We start from the raw sequence: 19,026 nt of genomic DNA, 5'->3' as shown, positions 1-19,026 counted from the left end.
ATCTAATCTTTTAAGTTGTTTTGTCAGTTTGATCCCATCTAGGTAGTTCTTAAAAGAACATAATGCTCAAGGCAGGCCTTATTTACTACTAGAGCTAACCAACCTAAACCTTTTTGGTTTCAACATTTTTTCTGGAACCTCTGCTTTCTAGATGTTTTATAAGATTTGAATTCTTTTAAAATATCCAAGATGAGATTTCTATTTTTTCAGTTTCCTTAATCCCAGACAAGTCTTTCAAAATTTAATTTTTCATATTGTTTATTATGTTAGTGGTGGAACTGAACGATATAAGCCGGTGAATGAGTGAATTTAAAATTCAGTGAGCTAGAGACTCTCCAGGTCATGAATATTCCTGAAGTTCAGTTTAGGTATGTAGGAAAGCTCTGTTAATGCATTCATGGTACCATTTTACTTTTTATCATTTCTTTCCACTAGAAGTTAACCCAGAAAAGGTAGCAGAAGAGGTAGTTTATTCAGTGTTAAAACTGTGATCAAGTTAAAGCAGTTTCCCCGAGTGCCTAAATAATCCCAGAGAAAATCTAACTTTATAAACCCTTTCAGTTCCTGTTGAAGATACTCTTTAAACTGCAAAATTACATTTTCAGTTTTCTCCCCAGTGCCCAACAGTAAAGCTCCATTTGACAGCTCAAAAAGTTAATGCCGAAAAGTTCAGTTTAGATTTGGGGAGCTGGTGATGTAACCAGGTTAACCAGTCTGGAAATACTGTCAAGACTTCATTGGGTGGGGCTGAGGATTTATAAAGCAGTGTTGGGCTTGTTAGCATGCTCCATTTACATCCTAACCAGTTTGTCTTTCCTCAGTTTTTGAATCAGAGCCGTCAGGCACTGGAAATGAAAGTGGAAAATCCCACTGCTGCGGGGGCTGCGATGATGAGGCCCGTGATGCAGCCACAGGTGAACTCACAGGTGAGAATAATGTGTCTGTCTGCATTCACTGCTGTGTCCCCAGCTCCCAGCACAGGGACTGGCCCGTGTTTGGTTCTATGTTAAAAGAATAGAGTAACTCCAGGTTTCTTGTGTAAGAAGTAGTTCCATAGCCCTACCACCTGTTTTTTTCTCCCTTCATTTCTGCTCTCTTGCTAGTGACTAGGAGGAAACAGAGGAAAGCAATTCCTTCATTAAAACTACAGATTAAGTGGGTTTTTAAATTAATTGCCTTTGTGATTAATTGCTGTGCTGTAGAAAAGCTGTTACTTGCTTTTTAACAATTTAAAACCATAAATCCCTAACCTTCTCTCTTCCTGGATTATAAATCTACCTAGATAGAATGTGGTAAAATGTTCACTGGGTAAAATTTTGAAATGATAAGGAATATAAAGAAGAAAATAAATAATGCATAATCCTACCCTCAGTGATAGCCTCTGAGGTGACTTGTTCCCCATTGTGAGAGGGGTGATGTTAAAGTCCTTGTCTCTGCCTAGAGCCAGAGTCAGAGATAGTGTTAAGGTATTTTCCTAATGTGTGAGGCAGATGACTACACAAAAACCTACTGTGCTTTGAAATATTGTTCATACTTATCATTACAAAGTATATTAACACCTGTGAATGCCCAGTTTTCACTCTGGGCTTGCTTGGAAATGCTGACAATCTGCGTGTTCTTGATAATCAGACATCAGTAGAGGCTAAGCTAGGATACCTTCCAAAAAGATGGTAAAAATTGGCTCCTTGGAGATGGTCTCCCCCAGCTTGTGCAGCCAGAGCCCCCTTCCTTGTCCAGTGCCTTGATCACTCACTCCCTTAACCTCTAAACAGCTTCTCCGTTGCCTTCACCTCTCCTTTCAGAAGAACGGGTTCCTGCTCATCTGAGTGTAACCCCATACTTTTTATGCTTCCCTTCTTGTCCCCCCGCCCGCCCCCGCCAGTTTCAGCTCTGCCCTTTACTATCATATAGTTTATTTCATAGTTCCTGAGAAGTTTCTCCTCAGATTCTTCCTCTAAATGCTCTCTCTTTGAGGAGGGGTTTCTAACTATGTTAAAGCTTGTTGACTGCTTTTGTTCAATTTGTCTCTTGGCCCTAATAAGCGATTTCCAGATCCCTCCTCCTCAGCTGCTCCCCTCACCGAGATTGCCAGAAAGCCTGTATCATAAAGAGCAGTGGACCCTTTCTCTTTTCCTTAATTACAAGGAAAGGTGCCGCATGTTTAGTCTGTCCGTGTACTTCCTAAGGCATTGTGGGAGTACTGGATGTATGAAGCTGCCTGCTGTTGGTTTGCGTGTGTAATTGTGTTCTTTCGTGGGTATTAGCAGGGCTTTCTCAACGCCCAGATGGTCGCCCAGCGGAGCAGAGAGCTGCTCAGTCATCACTTCCGACAGCAGAGGGTGGCGATGATGATGCAGCACCAGCAGCACCAGCAGCAGCAGCAGCAGCAGCAGCAGCAGACGACCCAGGCCTTTAGCCCGCCCCCTAATGTGACTGCCTCCCCCAGCATGGATGGCGTTTTGGCAGGACCTGTGATGCCCCAGGCTCCACCACAGCAGTTTCCATACCCACCAAATTACGGTAAAGTTGACAGTGAAAATAAACAGCCTTCCGCAGTGTGACATTATCAAGGACGTAAGATTCACTAGATCTGTTGGCACATTAAAAATAAACAAGAATACTTCTAACTCCCCCTTGTTATTGCACAAAAAAATGAATGGATTAAAATAATGGAGAACTGAAGTGCTACGGTGCACACACAGGTCATTGAGGCAGATGGATTGTATCATATTTGAATATTTTTCTTAGACCTTTTTTTTTTTTTTTCCAGCTCTTTACCTCTTATTTGGAAGGACTACAAGTTTGTTTTTTCCTTCTCATACGTCCCAGTATAGTAGAACTTTAAAAAGTCTCTTAATGTTTGGTCGAGTCAGGGAGAGGCTTTTTTTAAAGTCCCCTTTCTTGGTGCCTTGGATTTATTATTAGTTATAATAATCAGCCTTTGAGAGGTTCCGGGGACATGGAGTGGGGAGTGGAACTTATTGGGGGAGATTACATTTTAGGATTCAGCCGTGCCCGATGAGAACAGTAGCTCCTCTGCCCTCTAAAAGAGGGTGGAGTGATCCTGAGTCCCTTTTGTACAGAAGGCCCCACTTCCACCAGAAGTAATCTAAATAGTGTGCCTTTCTGTAATATGCCTATCACTTTAGATGGCATTTTGACAAGAGGCCAGAATAACCGAGATACAGCATCTTGTAGTACTTTATACCTTATTGTCCCACCCCCACCTTATTTTTTTCTTTTTAAATAAAAATTACTACAGAAAGCTGATATTCTGAGGAGATACCATGTGAGTGTGTTATTGTAATTGCTTGCCTTTTTTTTTTTTCTTTTTTAAAGGAATGGGCCAACAACCTGATCCAGCCTTTGGTCGAGTGTCTAGTCCTCCCAGCGCAATGATGTCATCAAGAATGGGTCCCTCCCAGAATCCCATGATGCAGCACCCTCAGACTGTACCAATGTATCAGTCCTCCGAAATGAAGGGCTGGCCATCGGGGAACCTGGCCAGGAACAGGTGAAGAGCAGTGGCCTTAAATGTCATTCACACTCTGGTACCGTAGTTCAGAAACTTTTTCCACTTTTCAGTCAAGCTCGTTTGGACGGGGAGATGACAAGCCCTGCGTTCATTTAGAGAATGTGCTCTTTGGTGTGCCCAGGTTGAGACCCTTTCATTCTGTGCACGTACTCATTGGGTAATGAGCGCAGATAGCTGTGAGAAACTGAATGAAGGCTGCCAGGGAGTTTCTCTCTGATGTTACTGTTCGCTACGTTTGACAAAATTGTGACAGTCTGTTTGCAAGCCCTGTGTTGCTAAAATGAGTCTGGAGGTAATTCCACTCTTTCTTTACAGCTCCTTTTCCCAGCAGCAGTTTGCCCACCAGGGGAATCCTGGGGCTTATAGTATGGTGCACATGAATGGCAGCAGTGGTCACATGGGACAGATGAATATGAACTCAATGCCCATGTCTGGCATGCCCATGGGTCCTGATCAGGTATGGGGGATCCCGTCCTTACCTTTGTAAAAAAACATTCTTCCCGTTCTTTGGAGAGAACCAAAGCTGCAGTTGAAAGGTCCTATGTAGATTTTAACTCAATATATTAACTTAAAAATACAGTCATTTAAAACAAAACAAAACAAAAACTTGATTTGAAGGCATTGGGCCATGAGATACTTTTGGTAATATGGAATCTAAGGAATTCGAATCAGTCAGCTAAAGCCACACAGCAAGCCATGAGTATAGACATGAGGGTTTTTTCTGTTGTGCAAGGCACATGACTTACTCATGTTTTTTCTGGTTTCTAACAGAAATATTGCTGACATCTCTACAGCAGGACCTCCAAGGACATCATTTGTACAAATGACAATGCACTCGAATTAGCAGGAGGTAAAGAATCATTGTTTCAGGCGTCCAGCCTTGAGGAAACGACCAGCTTCGATCTCTGTCAAGGGTATTCCAAGTGATGTCATTTGAACAGGGCTGGATTTTAAGCTGAAGTGCAATATCTACCTGATTTTTTTTTTTTTCCCCCTCTGTGTATCATGGTGTTGAAAACAGACAAATACTTTTTGAGATTCTGCCTCCTAGGGATGTGATTCTGGAGATACGGAGTGTTCCTGATTGTGAAAGCCTCCCGTTGTCACTTCTTTCTGCCTTGTTACCCAGTCTGTCAGAAGTAACGGTGGGCCAGAGAAATTGGAGAAGCCAAGAGCGATGAAACCATCTGTGTTCTCTAGTTGCAGTGTTGGACAAAGAGCACAGCCTCAAGTCTTGTCACGACCAGGCAGTTTCTGTCATGTTGGCCTTTGTCCTAGTGGAAGTGGCATTTCTGAGTTCTTTTAATTATACTGTTGAGTCACTCAGTCCCTGGCTTTCTCCTAACTAGAATTTTCATTTGCTCCTAATATCCTGTAATACTTCACCTCCAGGAATTGTCACTGATGCCAAGTGGCTTTGCAGAAGGGAGAAATGAGCTGACAGTATTTAATTGCAGCAGTAGCAGTTTTTTCACATGCTCATGTGCAGCCGAGTGCACTTTATTTAAAAAAAGCAATGGATAAATGCAATATTTGTGAGGTCTTGAGGAATGGCGAACCACATTCCTGGTTTTTTGTCTAAACGAAACTGTTGGACAAGAATTGTGATTTGTTTTGAAAGTACTGGTGTCACCCTTTGCCTATATGGTAGAGCAATAATGCTTTTTGAAAATAAACTTCAGCAAACCCAAGGCCAGGTACTGCATTCTGAATCAGAATTTCGCAGTGTTTCTGTGAATAGATTTTCTGTGTAAATAGGACCTTTAAGATATTGTATCATGTAAAATATGTATATACCTCTTTTTGTAGGTCACAACAACTCATTTTTGCAGAGTTTGTGAAGCAAAATATTTAACATTGTTGATTTCAGTAAGCTCAGCGTGGTGAGGTTACAAACGAGAGACAGCCCCTCAGCCACCTGGGGAGGGGACAGTGATCCACAATGTGTCCTTTCCCAGCCTCAGATGCCTCGCTCTTCTCAGTCTCTTATTCTAAACCTAAATGTTTTTGGAGGAGATCAGTTGTTTAGATGTCTGCAGTTGCATTTTTTTTCTTTCTAATTCCTCTGCCATAACTAAGCACTTTGTTAATTTTGGGGGAAAGACTAGAGATGGGTAGATAAACTTTTTAAAAAAGGTATCAGGAGTTTAAAAAAAAAAATTGATTAAAAAAAAATTCTTTTGGATTTTAGATGATCCGTAAATTAAGTGATAGCAATTCACAGTTTTTTTTAAATTGAATATGTTGCCTTTTCATCATTTTAGGAGTGCTTTAAGGTTTTGGTTGTTACGACCTGAATCCCGCATTGAGATCTTGCCCACATTGAGATCTCAAGTAGACTCCTTCATGTGCGGCTTCCAGCGTCTGTCCAGCTGTCTTGTCATTCTGCTGTTGTGATACTTGCACTATGTCCCTGTGGGATAGAATCATGTCATTGTTATTTCCCACAGAGCTTAGTCCCCAAATCAGCCAGTCTGACTGGGTGCCCTTGCACCCTCCTTTTCTGCTCCCTGACACTTTTCTGCTATTGCTACTGCTTGGCACCTATAGTTGCCAGTTGAGAGTAGGGAGAAAAAAAATCAGGTTTAATTCCCTATATCTGGGTTACTTATGTGGTTCAAACAGTTGAACGAAATTGGGATTTTGGAATATCTATGGATTTCAAACGTCTGTGCCAGCCTTGGTGTCGTTTCCTAGCAATAATTGAGAGCCAGTTGATTTTTTTTTTTTTCAATTTCAAACATGTTTAGCCAGTATTTCTAGATGTCTCTGAAGGTAAGATCATTGAATTTCTTTGACTTGATTAAGTGAAACCTGGTATTTTCAGAACCACCACCAAGTTTTCACATGGATTTTATTTTCTCAACAGTGTGTATACAATTATGAGTTTGCTACTTCTACCCCTCCCTGCCCTCAAGGTCAAAAATAAATTTAAGATTGTAACTCCATAAACTTCTATCATGGTGGCCTGTACTTTTCAGATACCATATTCTGCCCTTTGTTTGAAGATAGAGGCATACATAGATGAGTAAGAGTCTCTGTCTTTTTAGACACAGCTGTGTCGTGTGTCTGAACCTTCCTTGTTTAAGTCATGTGTGGGGAGAGATAGAATGGTGCTCTTACCTTTCTTGACTTTTAAAAATTATTAAAAACAAACAAGCAAACAAAAGAAACCCCCCAAAATTTTGTGATTCTTTTCTTCAATCCTGACTCCAGGCTAACTGGAAGGCAGCACCCCTTTTATATGGACAGAAACAAAGTTTAGGATAAGTTTTTATATTTTCTACTTGTTCATTTTATTGGTGTACACTTAAGATTTTGCCTTTCTTTTAATAGATGCAGTCTTTGAGGTAATTTGTTGTTTTTACTTTTATTGCCCTTTTACCTTTTTGAATAATTGTTTTTGTACTTCCACTGCCTACCTCCCCTCCCACTCCTCTCATTTTTCTAAACCTTCGTATCTGTTGGGTGAACAGTTTAAGTAATCTTTCCATTTGCTTTTAGAATGTGGAATATTTCCAGTACTTACTTTTGCTGAATCCAAAGATATATAAGTATATAATATATATATTTTATAAAGATCAAAATGATATAAAGGAGATACATGTTTCTTCCTTGAAAAAACAAATGGAAATTGCGTTGTTAATGTTCATGTTATGGTGACACTTTCCTAAACTGTGCATCTGGACTGACAGGTGTAAATATCCGTAAACAGGACTAAGTAGTTCATCAGTATTTAATATCTGAGGTGAGTCGGGGGTATGTAGGGTAGGGGTCTACAGGAGATAATTGGCTTGCTGCCCTAGAATTTGTTTAATCCAGAAATATCTTCAGCTGGAAAGTAAACAGAATTGGATTGCCAGTTACCCATATGCCTGTCCAGTTCCCTTTTGATTTGCAGAAGCCATGAGTTTTGTTCGTAAGTGGGAGATTCATTGGAGCAAAACCTTTAGGGTAGGCGAAAATTTCCCCAGCAAGGGAGCAAGAGCTGTTTTCCAGCCCCAAGGCGACTATTTACTTATGAGCAGGGTGTTTTCTTTTTCCTTTTCTCTCTCTCAAATATGTGGAATTTTGAAGAAGATGGAAATGTCATTCTGAGAGCAATATTCAAATTCTCAGGAATTGACTTGTAGTATTGAGAATGAATTCAGTTTCAGTCAAGTTTACATTAAGCGTTTGGGGAAAAAAAAAGTCTTTAAATCATTCTTTACACTGCAAAGACTCCAGACCACATGGGATAACTTACGAGATGGTTTGGTGGTAAGCTATGACTGCTTGGCTGATTGTTTTGGATGTTGTTGTAAATAAAGGTTTCTATTTAAAATTGGAACTTAGGAGCTTGCTTGCCTTTTTTTTTTAATTTTATTGATTAAATTCATGTTAGATTGAGGGTAAAACAGACTGTTAAGCTTAATTCGAATAGCAATAGGTGTTTCTATAAGGTCAAATTTTTTTTTGTTGGGGATGGATCCTTGGCCTCTTTGGGGCATTGAAAAGCATGGGAATACTTTTTAATAAAATCTGAGTGCTTAGAAATTCTCTGCATCAACCGTCAAATGAGAATTGGGTTGGAGTAGGAGATTGCTCCCACTTTCCCTTTCTGGATTTCTGACTGCTACACAAAGAAGGGCTGTGTGAGGTGACTCGCTTTGTGTAGTAATACTTTTTTAAAGTGAAGTCTTAAACCTGGTGTGATGTGAGACTTGCCTGGGAGATCTCTGAGGTATGGTATAGTTTAGTAAGAAATATGGTAGGTATTACTAATTTATGACCATCTATTCACCTTTTAAGGAATCGCTGGGTGGCGCAAATGGTTAAGTGCTCGGCTACTAACTGAGAGGTTGGTGGTTCGAGTCTATTCAGAGACTTCTCAGAAGAAAGGCTGGCAATCTGCTTTTGAAAATCAGCCATTGGAAACCCTGGGGAGCACAGTTCTGCTCAGAAACACATGGGGTTGCCATGAGTCAGGATCAACTCAATGGCAGCTGGTTTAGTTTTGTTTTATTCCCCTTTAAAAGACCCTCTAAACCCAAAGCAGCTCCTTCCAAAAAGGTGTTCACTGGTAGTACCTTGGATGATTCTTTATCTTAAACCAAACCCAACCAGATAACTCTAAGAATGGCCTTTTACAAAATGTCGAAGGTGCTTCATTGGCTAGGGTTTTGAACACTGTATGACAATACTTAAACTACAAAATTTCTTTACAAATAAAATTTAATTAAAACTTGGGACATACATCAATTCCATTTCTTTTCAGTACCTTAAAAAACATCGGTTCCAGGACAGATCACAAAGGAACACTGAGAGAAATGGTATCTGGGCAGGAACAGACATGCCTACAACTGCACGGGGTTCTTAACACTGGCCACAGAGCGTTTATTGACATCACCACTCTAGAAAATTGGGTTTTCTTAATTAGATTCCCCTAAAAGTTCCCATGTTGGTTACATTTAAATGGTCACATATGTACAGTAAAGTCCAGTTCTTCAGAGGCAACCAGGGCTACAGTGCTAGGTAAATGGTCCCTTTTTTTTGTGCCATTGATTCATTATCAAAATCTTTTCACTGTTTCCAGCATCTGTCTGCAAGTTGCCTCTGTCTTGTTTCTTAGTTCCTTTGTGATGAGCCAGAAGAATAAGAGGGTTTAAAACAGGATTGTTGTTCCCATATGTTAAAAAAAAAAAAATCCAGTGACTTTCACCCTTGGGGGAAATTTCCAAGAAAATACTTCTGTTCTTTTCCCTTCTGAGCCTTGCAGAGAGGGTTAGTGTTAGTGGTGACTTTTTGATATGAAAATGCGTTTTGTGCGGCTGGTGAGGTATAATCCAAAGCAAAAGCAGGTGCAAAAATGGACTTCTGAAGTATCTCTACTCCCGATGGTTATCCTCCAGAATTTGCCATGTTGACTGAAAGCAAGGTCTGTCTGTTTCAGGCCTTCTGGCTAGCAGCACAGGTCTGCTTGAAATCGCACGTGGTTTTCACTGCCGGAGCAGCGCACATCGCTGTCTAGTCATGAAGCCCCTTTAGGTTTGGAGGTCGTCTTAGTGCTTCTTAGCCTAGCCTTCCCAGCCTTCCCACAGTTGGCCCCTGTATAACAAAGTAAACTCAAATTAGTACTTGACTGCTGTTTACACACTTCTTAGTCACACAGCTGAGTTAGCTTTGCTTCAGGGATGTGGCTGCTGAGAAGGACTATTCTAAGTTACTTGGAAAGGGCTTACTACCACCTAGGTCTCAGGTTTGCAGGTGGCTCACACACCCCATGGCTGGCAAGCATGGCATTTCAGGATCTGGAAAGAATAGTGGCTAAAGAGTGTAAGCTGTGAAGATTCTGTGCTGTGATAACTTTATTGTCCCATTGAAGCCACAGAGGTTTGTTTACATACGTAGAACGAAATGTGTAGAGCCGAGATTGCACAGGGTAGCTCGCTGAGGTCATTGGTTTGCTTGCATGGTATCTTAATGTCAGGTCAGTTGCCAGTATTAAAAAAGGGTTTTTAACACATATCTGTGTATCTGCACTGTCTCAGTGCATTAGATCTGGCAGACTGTACCTCATTCCTGCTTGGAAAGACTGGCAGCTCCCTGTCGACTAGTTGTGAACTTCACAGGTGGCCACAGCCTCCACACAGCCTACTCACTGGCACTGAGTGAGAGTTCTGTAGCGTGGACTTTAGGGAAGTCGTTTACACGAGGCCACCCTGCTGCTGCTATCACGGACCAGTTAACACTTCTGTTTGCAGTCACAGCCTTCAAGATGTCTGGCAGTTACACTAGTTAAATGCTGCTTAACTAAGTAATACCCTGAATTTACTGAGCAGCACAGATGATTGCACAGAGAGCAGCAGTGTATCAGACAAGGCGACGAGGTGTTAATCTACAACATAAAACGTATCCCAGCATGTTATCTTACAGGAAGCACGTTCCTGCCTCCCCTCATGGAAATGGACGGGGGAACGGATGAAAAATGCCATGCACACAGGAAAAGCACAGAATGAAGCAAGCCAGAACCAGTGCTCTCTGTATAAACTGGTTCCTCAACTCACAGTGATCTGGAAGCAGGTCTCTTCATTTCTGGCCACTTTCGACGCTGAAACTGCCTAAGTTTTCAAGTGTCAAAAGGAGAATGAGCATTAACCATCACCAAGAAAGACAAAGCCATCCCCAAAGAACCAGACACAGAAGGTCTCCTTAGGTGTCACCTATCACCGATGGGTAAGCCAGGCCCCTGGCAGACCAGAGAGAGGGCAGTCTCTCCACAGGACAGGTGCATCCTCACAGAGATTATTAGGTTAATGGATGGACCGAGAGACTGGCCCTTTCCTCAGGCTTTCAGGACAAAATTGAATACCTGTATTGCTCGTAGCTTCCTCCATCTTTAAGTCCTAAATGGGGGAGACATGAACAAAATAGACAGTTTAGGGCAAGAATGGTACAAGCAATGACATTGTATAAACTCTCACTTAAAAAAAAAAAAAAAAAACACTTTAGGCATTTAGTCACTGTTCCATAACGTTGATAGTGTTCCCTAGTCGGAGTAAACCAAGTCAGGAGGGGAACTTGCCCTAAGACTCCTAGGTTGCCCTTGTAGATTGCCTATAGTACTATCACATCCGTTTTAGGACCCTGATGCGTTCATTCAGCATTGGCCCTGGTCATGGTGGAGGCAGTAGACAGGCACTAAGGCTTATGCGACTTGGGACCAAAAGCCAAGGGCCATGAGAAAGGCGAGGTGGCGGGGAAAGTCCCTGTGTCTGGGCTCTCTGGAAGGTTCCTAGAGGACATGGCAGAGTGGTCAAGTGCATGGGCTTTGGAGTCAGCCCACCTGGTTCACTTCCCTCGTTCCTTAAAACGAGGATGGAAGATTGTCAGTGCCCGCAGAGCACTCACAGTGCCTGGCCACAGTAAGTGGTCAACAGACAACTGCGTTTAGGATCGTGAAAGCAGTACTTTTATGGGTATTAGGAAGGTGTTTCTCCATCAGTGAGAATTCTGATTGGAGCAGGCTCGCCTGGAGCAGGCAGTGTTCTTGGAATGTGTTCTGTAAATGTATTTGCTCTCCCTCCTTGGTAACCAGCTGACCGTAGCACCTGGATTCTTCCTCCTGAGCTGCTTGGAGTTTTTCCTGATATGAACTTTATGTGTCTTACTAGGTACAGGTAAGACTCCCAAGGGCCTTCAAAGACAGGTTTATGGGCCAGTCTGTCTGCACTTCGTTGTAGCTACTAATGGCTTTTTTTTTTTTTTTAATCTTAAAATTACCCAGTTTGTATCCTGAACTGAAAGGATTCCTGACTGTGTCCTGCATGAAACACAGGAGTTACCTGTGACTCGTAATTTGTTACTTCTTTATCCCCCACCCCCATCACCACGTTCTGTGGGCGTCACGACCTAAATCTTAAGACTTCCTTCTTCACTGCTACTGCCTTAAGTCCAGGCCACCATCGTCTCTCCCCAGATTACCGTGTCACCCCACTTTCCCCATACTACCCCCTTTCTCCTGGTCGCTGGCCCTGGTCATGGTGGGGGAGGTGGGCATGTGCACTTAGCATCTGTTGTTGTGTGCTGTCTAGTCGATTATGACTCATAGCGACCTGATCTGACAGTGACGGAGTAGAACTGCCCGATGGGGCTTCCCAGGCTGTGAATTGCCGGTTCTTTTCTCCCACAGAGCCTCTGGTGGGTTTGAACTGCTGACATTTCGGTTAGCAGTTGTGTGCTTAACCATGGCACCACCAGAGCTCTTTACTGAGCAGCTATTGTTTTTAAATGTAGATTGTCCATTCCCCAGGTTAAAGCCCCTCCACTGGCTGCTTGGTGCACCCAAGACCAGCTACACTGGGCTCTTTCTGGTCCTCAAACATGTCTCAATCTCAGAGCTTGTTTCCACTTCAGATTCCTGGAATGCCAGCCTCCCACGTTTTCACATGGTGGATTACTACTTCTGTGTAAAGATTCCGTGGCAGGTGCCACTTTCTGGAGGTGTTGTCCTTGACCCCTGCTCTACTCTGCCCCCTCCCACTCTGAGGCTGTGTTACATCATTCTGTTGACTCCATGAGGCAAGAGGCTTCCCACCATGGACTGCTGTCCCCAGCAGAATGTGAGTCCTTGTGAGGTCAGGGGGTGTGTACATCTTTTTCCTTTCTAGTGACCAGCCTGGGTCCAGGTTTATGTTCTTCATAAATGTTTGCTGAATGAATAAATTAACAAAATGGAAGAAAATCTGAGAGAAAGTTGTGTGTTTGCTGGGCAGGTGGTCCAGGTGCTCCTTCCTCTCAGGAAGCACAACTCATTGAAAGCCCATGGCACTGCCTGATGTGGGCAGGGGCATCCAGACGCTTCCAGATGATTGGTCTTTCATTGTATCACCCCCAACTCCTGGGCAATTCCTGGTTCACTCTTTGGGACACACCAGGACATCTTATGTTCCTTCCTGTGGTAACCCCCACCTTCCCCCCGACAGGCAGCTTGCCCCATATGGGGTGCTGACTCACCCAGGTCCATGTTTCGGGTCCGGGGGTTACACTGCTTGTAACCCTTGCAACTCCTTAGCTCCATAAGCTGGACGTGCAGCTGATTGAGGATCTCCCTGTCCAGCGTGTTCACCGCATTCATCAGCTGGTTGGAGGAAAGGCATGTTGTCAGCAAGGTGGGCATGGGAACCCTCCATCCTTTCCTAAAAACCAGGGGACTTGTTTCAGGCAGGTGAGGAGTGGAAGGTGCTATGGGATGGGGCCCTACTGACCCCAGCAAGTGCAGAGTTTGGGATAGTTAGGACTGCGTTTTGGCTTCTAGCCTCACCAATCCCTCGCTCCATGAGAGAATGAAAACCAGCTCTGTGTACTTGGCAGTGAACTCCTGGAGCTGCTGTATCCCAAGCCTTGTATTTCTATGCAGCTTTTACTCATAGGCCCTCAGTTCCTGGGAAAGCAGCCTTGTGATGACAGGCTGGTTGGGACCTGGGTCCTTGCCTAGTATGGGAGCTACCAGTGACCACCTAACCCACCACTTCTCTGCCCTCTTTTGTAAAATGCAGGGCTGAACTGAGGAGGAAAACTGGCAGCCTACTTGGTATTTAAAACTAAAATTCAGCAGCTGAATAAGGATCAGATTTCATGTGAAAAATTATCTTCAGGGTTTTCTCAAAACATTGAAGATTGGACAAAACCAAGGCCACACCCCTGAGAAGCAATAGTGCGGGTCAGTAGTGACCATCACGAGGCATGGGCTTTCCAGCTCACCGTACTCCGCTGCTTCTGTTGTGAGTGGTTCCGGGCCTCTCCAGTCATTGATAAGTTTAGGTGACTTAATAAATGGAAGTGCTAGGAACGTGCTATGGAAGTGTGAGTTGTACAATGCATGGTCCCTGCAGGCCCTGGAGTCTGCAGTATTTGGCCTGGCCCTTAGGACCCCTGCAGCAGTTCAGTTCTGGGGGATCTTCCAAAGTACCAGCAAAACCTAGCTGAACGTCGACATTTTCCTAGGAGTGGAGACTGTACAGTACCATCTCACAGATGAGGAAATGGGGGCAGAGAAAGGCAAACTGAAGAGAGTCCTCCAGTTCCCCATGGCTTCACAACTCACCCTCTCAGGGACTCAACGGGACGTGGAAAATCTATTGCCACTCCTCCAGGAGCCTACCTGGCAGTTTCTGTGCACCCACCTTCCCGTTTCTCCTGTTGGCGTTACCCGTACCTGGTAGGGGTCTGTGTTGAGATCAAAGTACTCTAGGAAGCCGGTTGCAAATTCACAGAAAAGGAAATTGTGCGTCTCGTTGATGGTCCGCATGCACCAGTATGTATTGTTGTTGGCGCTGGTGCAGGCACAGAAGGGCCCCACTGCCAAGGGGAGGGAGAGAAAATGCCCCACGTGCCTGCAGGAAGCCCAGCCTCCCGACAGCCCTCCAAGCCTGCTCCTCAGATGCTAAGTGACTGGGGCACGTGCTGACCCTGGTGGCAGGGGACCTGTTCCTGAAAGACCTAGGGGACCTGGCGTGGAGCAAGCACAAGTGCAGGTGTGGGGCGGGAGGCATCCTGGGTCACCCTGAGGCTTTGGAGAAGCCCCCTGGGCCCTGCCCCCCTGCCCAGGGCCTCCCGCTCCCTTGCTCCTCCCTTGCTCGCTCACGGGTCCAGAGGGGCGCTGTCTGCCAGTGCTGGTTGTCGTGGGTGAAGCATGTGAGGCCTGGCATGCTGCACGTGTCGTTGTTCTGCAGCCGCTTGAGCAGCTTGCGGAGTTTCTTCTTGCGCTTCTGCTCCCGCAGCAGCCACACCTTGTCCTTCTCCTGCAGACCCTTCCTATGGGCACACAGCGCCACAGCCCTCACACTCCTCAGGCCCTGCCTCGGGGCCTCCCAGGAATCAATAAACAGTCTCTGGGTGGTGCAGATGGCCAAACGCTGGACTACTAACCAAAAAGGCTGGCGGTTCAAAGCCACCCAGAGGTGCCTCAGTAGCCAGGCGTGGAGATCTGCTTGAAAAGTCACAGCCTTGAAAGCCCTATGGAGTTCTACTCTGCACATAGGGTTACCATGATTTGGAATCGGCTTGAGGGCAACAACTGGGATCAATGACCCTGAGCCTCTGCTGCTCTTGCCTCCCAGAGGCTGGCTAGGACCTCCCCAGCAGGAGAGCTGGGGAGCCTAGCAGTAGAAGGTCCCCACTTCGGTGCAAGGCAGAGTGGGTACAAGAACCCAGTCTCCCATCCTCCCAGACCCTGCTTCAGCGCCCAGGCAGCAGAGAGGCAGAAGAGTCAGGGGAATCCTTGCACTCCTGCTCACACCTCCCTCCGTCTCTGTGCACTGTCCCCGCCTGGTGAGGCTGCAGCAACTCGCTTTGGCCACAAGGGGGCTTCTGGATCCCTCAGTGTTAAAGTGGGAGAAAGACCTCTTCAAGGGCTGCCAGACTGGCCGGGAAAAGCCCAGATGTCTTTCTCTTCGCTGTTTTAGTGAAAAGGAGAGTGGCCTCTTCCCCCTGGGCCTTGGGCCTTCCCCTGCTGGTGCTTTGCTGCCCCTTACCTGAAAGGATGCAGACTGGAGCCTTTGTGCTTGAGGCGTCCTTTGTGCTGCTGGGCGTGGTAACTGGAACAGACCCCAGCCCTGGCTCAGAAAGGGCTCTCAGGACCCCTGTGGTTTTCTGGGGTTCCCCAGCGTTGCCCCTGCCCTGCCCCTCCCCTTTCTCTGGGGTAGTGGTGGGGAGGGAGCTATTCCAGGGCAGTGCCTTCCTATCTGGCTGGCTCATTCAGGCAGGAGTTGGGAGCCACTGGCTGAAACCCTCAGGCCAGAAGGTCGGGGCAGATACAATCTAGCAAGGCTAGCAGTGGGGCCTGGCTGCCGGGGCTTCAGCCTCAGCCTCCCCAGGTTGCCCCCACCACCTCACTCTGGGCTTGGTCAGAGGCCAGCACCGGGACCTGTGTTTTCCAAGCCCTTTCTAGAAAGGGGAAACCCTGGTGGTGTAGTGGTGAAGAGCTGCGGCAGTTTGAAAACACAGGTGCTCTGTGGAAACTACGGGGCAGTTCCACTCTGCCCTATAGGGTCGCTATGAGTCGGAATTGACTCGTGGGCAATGGGTTTGGGTTGTTTTTGTTTTGTTATTTTCTAGAAAGGTAGCGGAGACTAGAGCTGTGCTGTCCAATATAGTAGCCACTCGCCTTGTGCGGCTATTTAAATAAAAAATACTTTTTCTCAGTTACACCAGCCACCTTTCAATGCACTAGAGCCACGTGGTTAGTAGCTGCTGTACTAGACAGTGCAGGACGTAGATCACTGCCACCAATGTGAGAAGTACTGTTTACTGTGCTGTTCGAGAGTATGGTCCCTAGGGCCAGGGGTTCCCTGAGCAGGTAATGTGGACCCGAAGCCACAAGGGCTGTTTCCGAAAAGGCAGACGCCCTTTTCCCTACCTGGGAGCCCACTCCCAATTTGGGTCTGCTTCCCGTTAGCAGTGCATGAACACAGGCATGTGGTGGGCAGCCTGAGGGGTTTTGTATATGCCCATGTGGCTAACAATGGGGATGGTGTTACGGATTTTTTCTTCACCCTGAGGGGAAGAGATGGGATAGAAGATAATGAAAGGGGAATGGTGCCCAGGCTGGTGGCCCTGTGCTGCCTCACCTGATTTTGTGGCAGTCGCATTCTTCTGGCCGCTTTTTCTTCAGGTGACCTCGGACTTCCCTGAGGTTCTTAATTTTGTTCTGCAGGGTTTCGATCTGAGGGAGGGAGCAGATGAGGTCCTGAAACTCTGGTGGGGCCAGGAGAGAAGGGTTGGCCTCATGGCCTGCCCCCCACCAGCCTGGCCTTCCGCTCAGCAGTGGCCTGCATTCCCCGACAGATGCCAGGGTCCCTGAGTAAGAAGCCTGTGGGGACCTCCCTTCGCCTCTCTGGCTGCTGGTCTCACTCAATTCCTCCAGCTGCAGTACGGGCCCTTTCCCTGGGTCTGGCCTCACTGCCTCCTGGGGTGGATGGTGGGGCCCCCAAGCTCACGGTGGCTGAGAACATCTCCCCCCGAGCCTTGTTCACCTCATGGTCGATGTGCAGCTTGTGGTCTTTCCAGGCCTGCAGGGACTTGTACAGGTCCAGGTCACACTGGACCGTGTCATTCTCTAGAATGTAGCACCTGCTCGAGAGAAAGGATCACGTGTAGCCTTGAGGGACCGGGGTGGGGGGGGGCCCAGCCTGCCCCCTGCACCCTAGACTCTGCCTGGGCTCTCACCGGTGTGTTACTTTAATGGGGCTGGTGGCCAAGTAATCTGGAAGGCCTCCGGTGCCGCTGAAGTCCCCACCATCTTTGTCATCGTGGTTTTCAGGCACCCCTGGCCAGTGCCGCTTGCTAAGGTTGCGAGGCTGAGATGTGTCCTCCAGGCCCATGTGGTACACCTCACCATCCAACTCAATGGCCACTGAGCGGATGGAGCGGTTACGGGCATAGCTGGCCTTGTACTCTGTGGATGTCAGAGGGGGGTGGTCGGGGTTAGGAAGGCTGGAAAGGACTGGCCAGGCGCCCTAGCCCTGTAATCACAGTATGGCCGGGTCCATGAGCTCCAACTGTGAGGCTCGGTGTAGTCTGAGACTTGAGGGCTCATGAAATCTATCTACCCGTGAAGCAGATTTTGGACCCCAGTGGGGTTAAATTGGGGAGACTTAAGTCCTAGAGCTAAGAAGGAGCTGACTGAGATAATTTCAAGGAAGAGCTATACATGGATAAGCACACTGTGGTATAGCCATCCGTACAATGGCATGTTAAACCGAAAACCCGGCACCCTCAAGTCGGTTCCGACTCACGGTGCCCGTGTGGCGCAGAGTAGGACTGCACCACGAGGTTTTCACGGCTGTGATCTTTCGGAAGCAGATTACCGGGGCTTTCTTCTGAGGTGCCTCTGGGTGGGTTTGAACCATCGACTTTTCAGTTAGTAGTCAAGTGCTTAACCATCTTCGCCACCCAGGGACTCCCTAAATGGAATATTACTCAGCCGTAAAAAGGAATGAAGCACTGATACATGCTACAGCACGCTAGACCTTAAACATTGTTAAGTGAAAGAAGTCAGACAGGAAAGGTCACATATTGCATGATTCCATTTATAGGAAATGTCCAGAATAGGCAAATCCATAGAGAAAGAAGGATTGGTGGTTGCCAAGAACTGGGTGCGGGGGAAGTGGAAAGGGACTGCCAAGGGCTATGGAGTTTCCTTTTGGGGCGATGAGAACTAGAGGTGGTGGCCACGTAACATAGCATTATTAATGTACTAAATGCCACTGGATCGTTCACTTTAAAATGGTTAATTTTGTAATTTGTTTGTTACTCAGAATATACACAGCAGAACATACACCAATTCAGCAGTTTTTACACGTATAATTTGGCGACATTGATGACATTCTTCAAGTTGTGCAACCATTCTCGCCCTCCTTTTCTGAGTTGTTCCTCCCCCATTAACATAAGCTTGCTCCCCCTTCAGATTCCTGTCTAGTCTTTCTAGTTGCCATTGTCAATTTGATCGCATATAGAAAGTTCTTAAAAGACTGCAGTGCTCAAGGCAGCGCTAAACTCTTGGTTTTAAGAAGATTTCAAGGGATGTTTTTGGTTTAAGGTTTAAAGATTATCTTAGAGCAGTAGTTTCCGGGGTTCATCCACCCTCTGTGGTTCTGGAAAGTCTGGATTCCATGAGAATTTGAAATTCCGTTCTACATAAAATGGTTTAATTTTATATTATGTGAATTATACCCCAATGAAAAATAAAGTAACATGGACCTATAGAAACACTGGTTTGAACTGGGGGGGCGGGAAAAGCTACACAGCACATTTCTCTGGATAGAAAGGGTGAAGCTTGGGGAGGTTACTTAGCTCTGAGCCTGTTTCCCCAGCACTGAGCTGGGTGCAGTCCACTCAGTGAGAGGACGAGGTGCAGCGCTTTTTGTGTGAGTGCTAAGTCAGATGTTGAAAAGGTGTACTTGAGGGTGTGCTGGTGAAGGGTGGAGCCCAGAGGTCCTGCTTTATCTTCT

General features: G+C 46.0%; 2 protein-coding genes across 17 annotated transcripts in view; one reads left to right on the top strand and one right to left on the bottom strand.

Annotated features, from left to right (window-relative positions):
* NCOA3 (nuclear receptor coactivator 3) overlaps window positions 1-8,566 on the top strand; it is a 126,875-nt gene extending 118,309 nt beyond the window's left edge. For 10 of the 12 annotated variants that reach the window (XM_049869883.1, XM_049869887.1, XM_049869886.1 and 7 more), the window contains 5 exons: window positions 822-926; window positions 2,265-2,520; window positions 3,340-3,514; window positions 3,851-3,992; window positions 4,307-8,566. In XM_049869883.1, the coding sequence (XP_049725840.1) occupies window positions 822-926; window positions 2,265-2,520; window positions 3,340-3,514; window positions 3,851-3,992; window positions 4,307-4,318 (690 nt within the window). In that variant the 3' untranslated portion in view covers window positions 4,319-8,566. The remainder of the gene's footprint in view (window positions 1-821; window positions 927-2,264; window positions 2,521-3,339; window positions 3,515-3,850; window positions 3,993-4,306) is intronic. The other 2 variants (XM_049869888.1, XM_049869884.1) reach the window with 1 other exon arrangement.
* A 184-nt stretch (window positions 8,567-8,750) lies between these two features.
* SULF2 (sulfatase 2) overlaps window positions 8,751-19,026 on the bottom strand; it is a 140,775-nt gene continuing 130,499 nt past the window's right edge. For all 5 annotated transcript variants that reach the window (XM_049869892.1, XM_049869891.1, XM_049869894.1 and 2 more), the window contains 10 exons: window positions 17,243-17,471; window positions 17,050-17,146; window positions 16,645-16,739; window positions 15,550-15,612; window positions 14,661-14,830; window positions 14,232-14,374; window positions 13,031-13,154; window positions 10,887-10,920; window positions 10,582-10,635; window positions 8,751-9,622 (listed from right to left, as the gene is read on the bottom strand). In XM_049869892.1, the coding sequence (XP_049725849.1) occupies window positions 9,592-9,622; window positions 10,582-10,635; window positions 10,887-10,920; window positions 13,031-13,154; window positions 14,232-14,374; window positions 14,661-14,830; window positions 15,550-15,612; window positions 16,645-16,739; window positions 17,050-17,146; window positions 17,243-17,471 (1,040 nt within the window). In that variant the 3' untranslated portion in view covers window positions 8,751-9,591. The remainder of the gene's footprint in view (window positions 9,623-10,581; window positions 10,636-10,886; window positions 10,921-13,030; window positions 13,155-14,231; window positions 14,375-14,660; window positions 14,831-15,549; window positions 15,613-16,644; window positions 16,740-17,049; window positions 17,147-17,242; window positions 17,472-19,026) is intronic.

Source organism: Elephas maximus, chromosome 25 (assembly GCF_024166365.1).
Source record: "Elephas maximus indicus isolate mEleMax1 chromosome 25, mEleMax1 primary haplotype, whole genome shotgun sequence".
NCBI classification, from domain to species: domain Eukaryota; kingdom Metazoa; phylum Chordata; class Mammalia; order Proboscidea; family Elephantidae; genus Elephas; species Elephas maximus.
The sequence above is the reverse complement of the archived record's forward strand: the minus strand, read 5'-3'. Positions and strand labels throughout refer to the sequence as shown.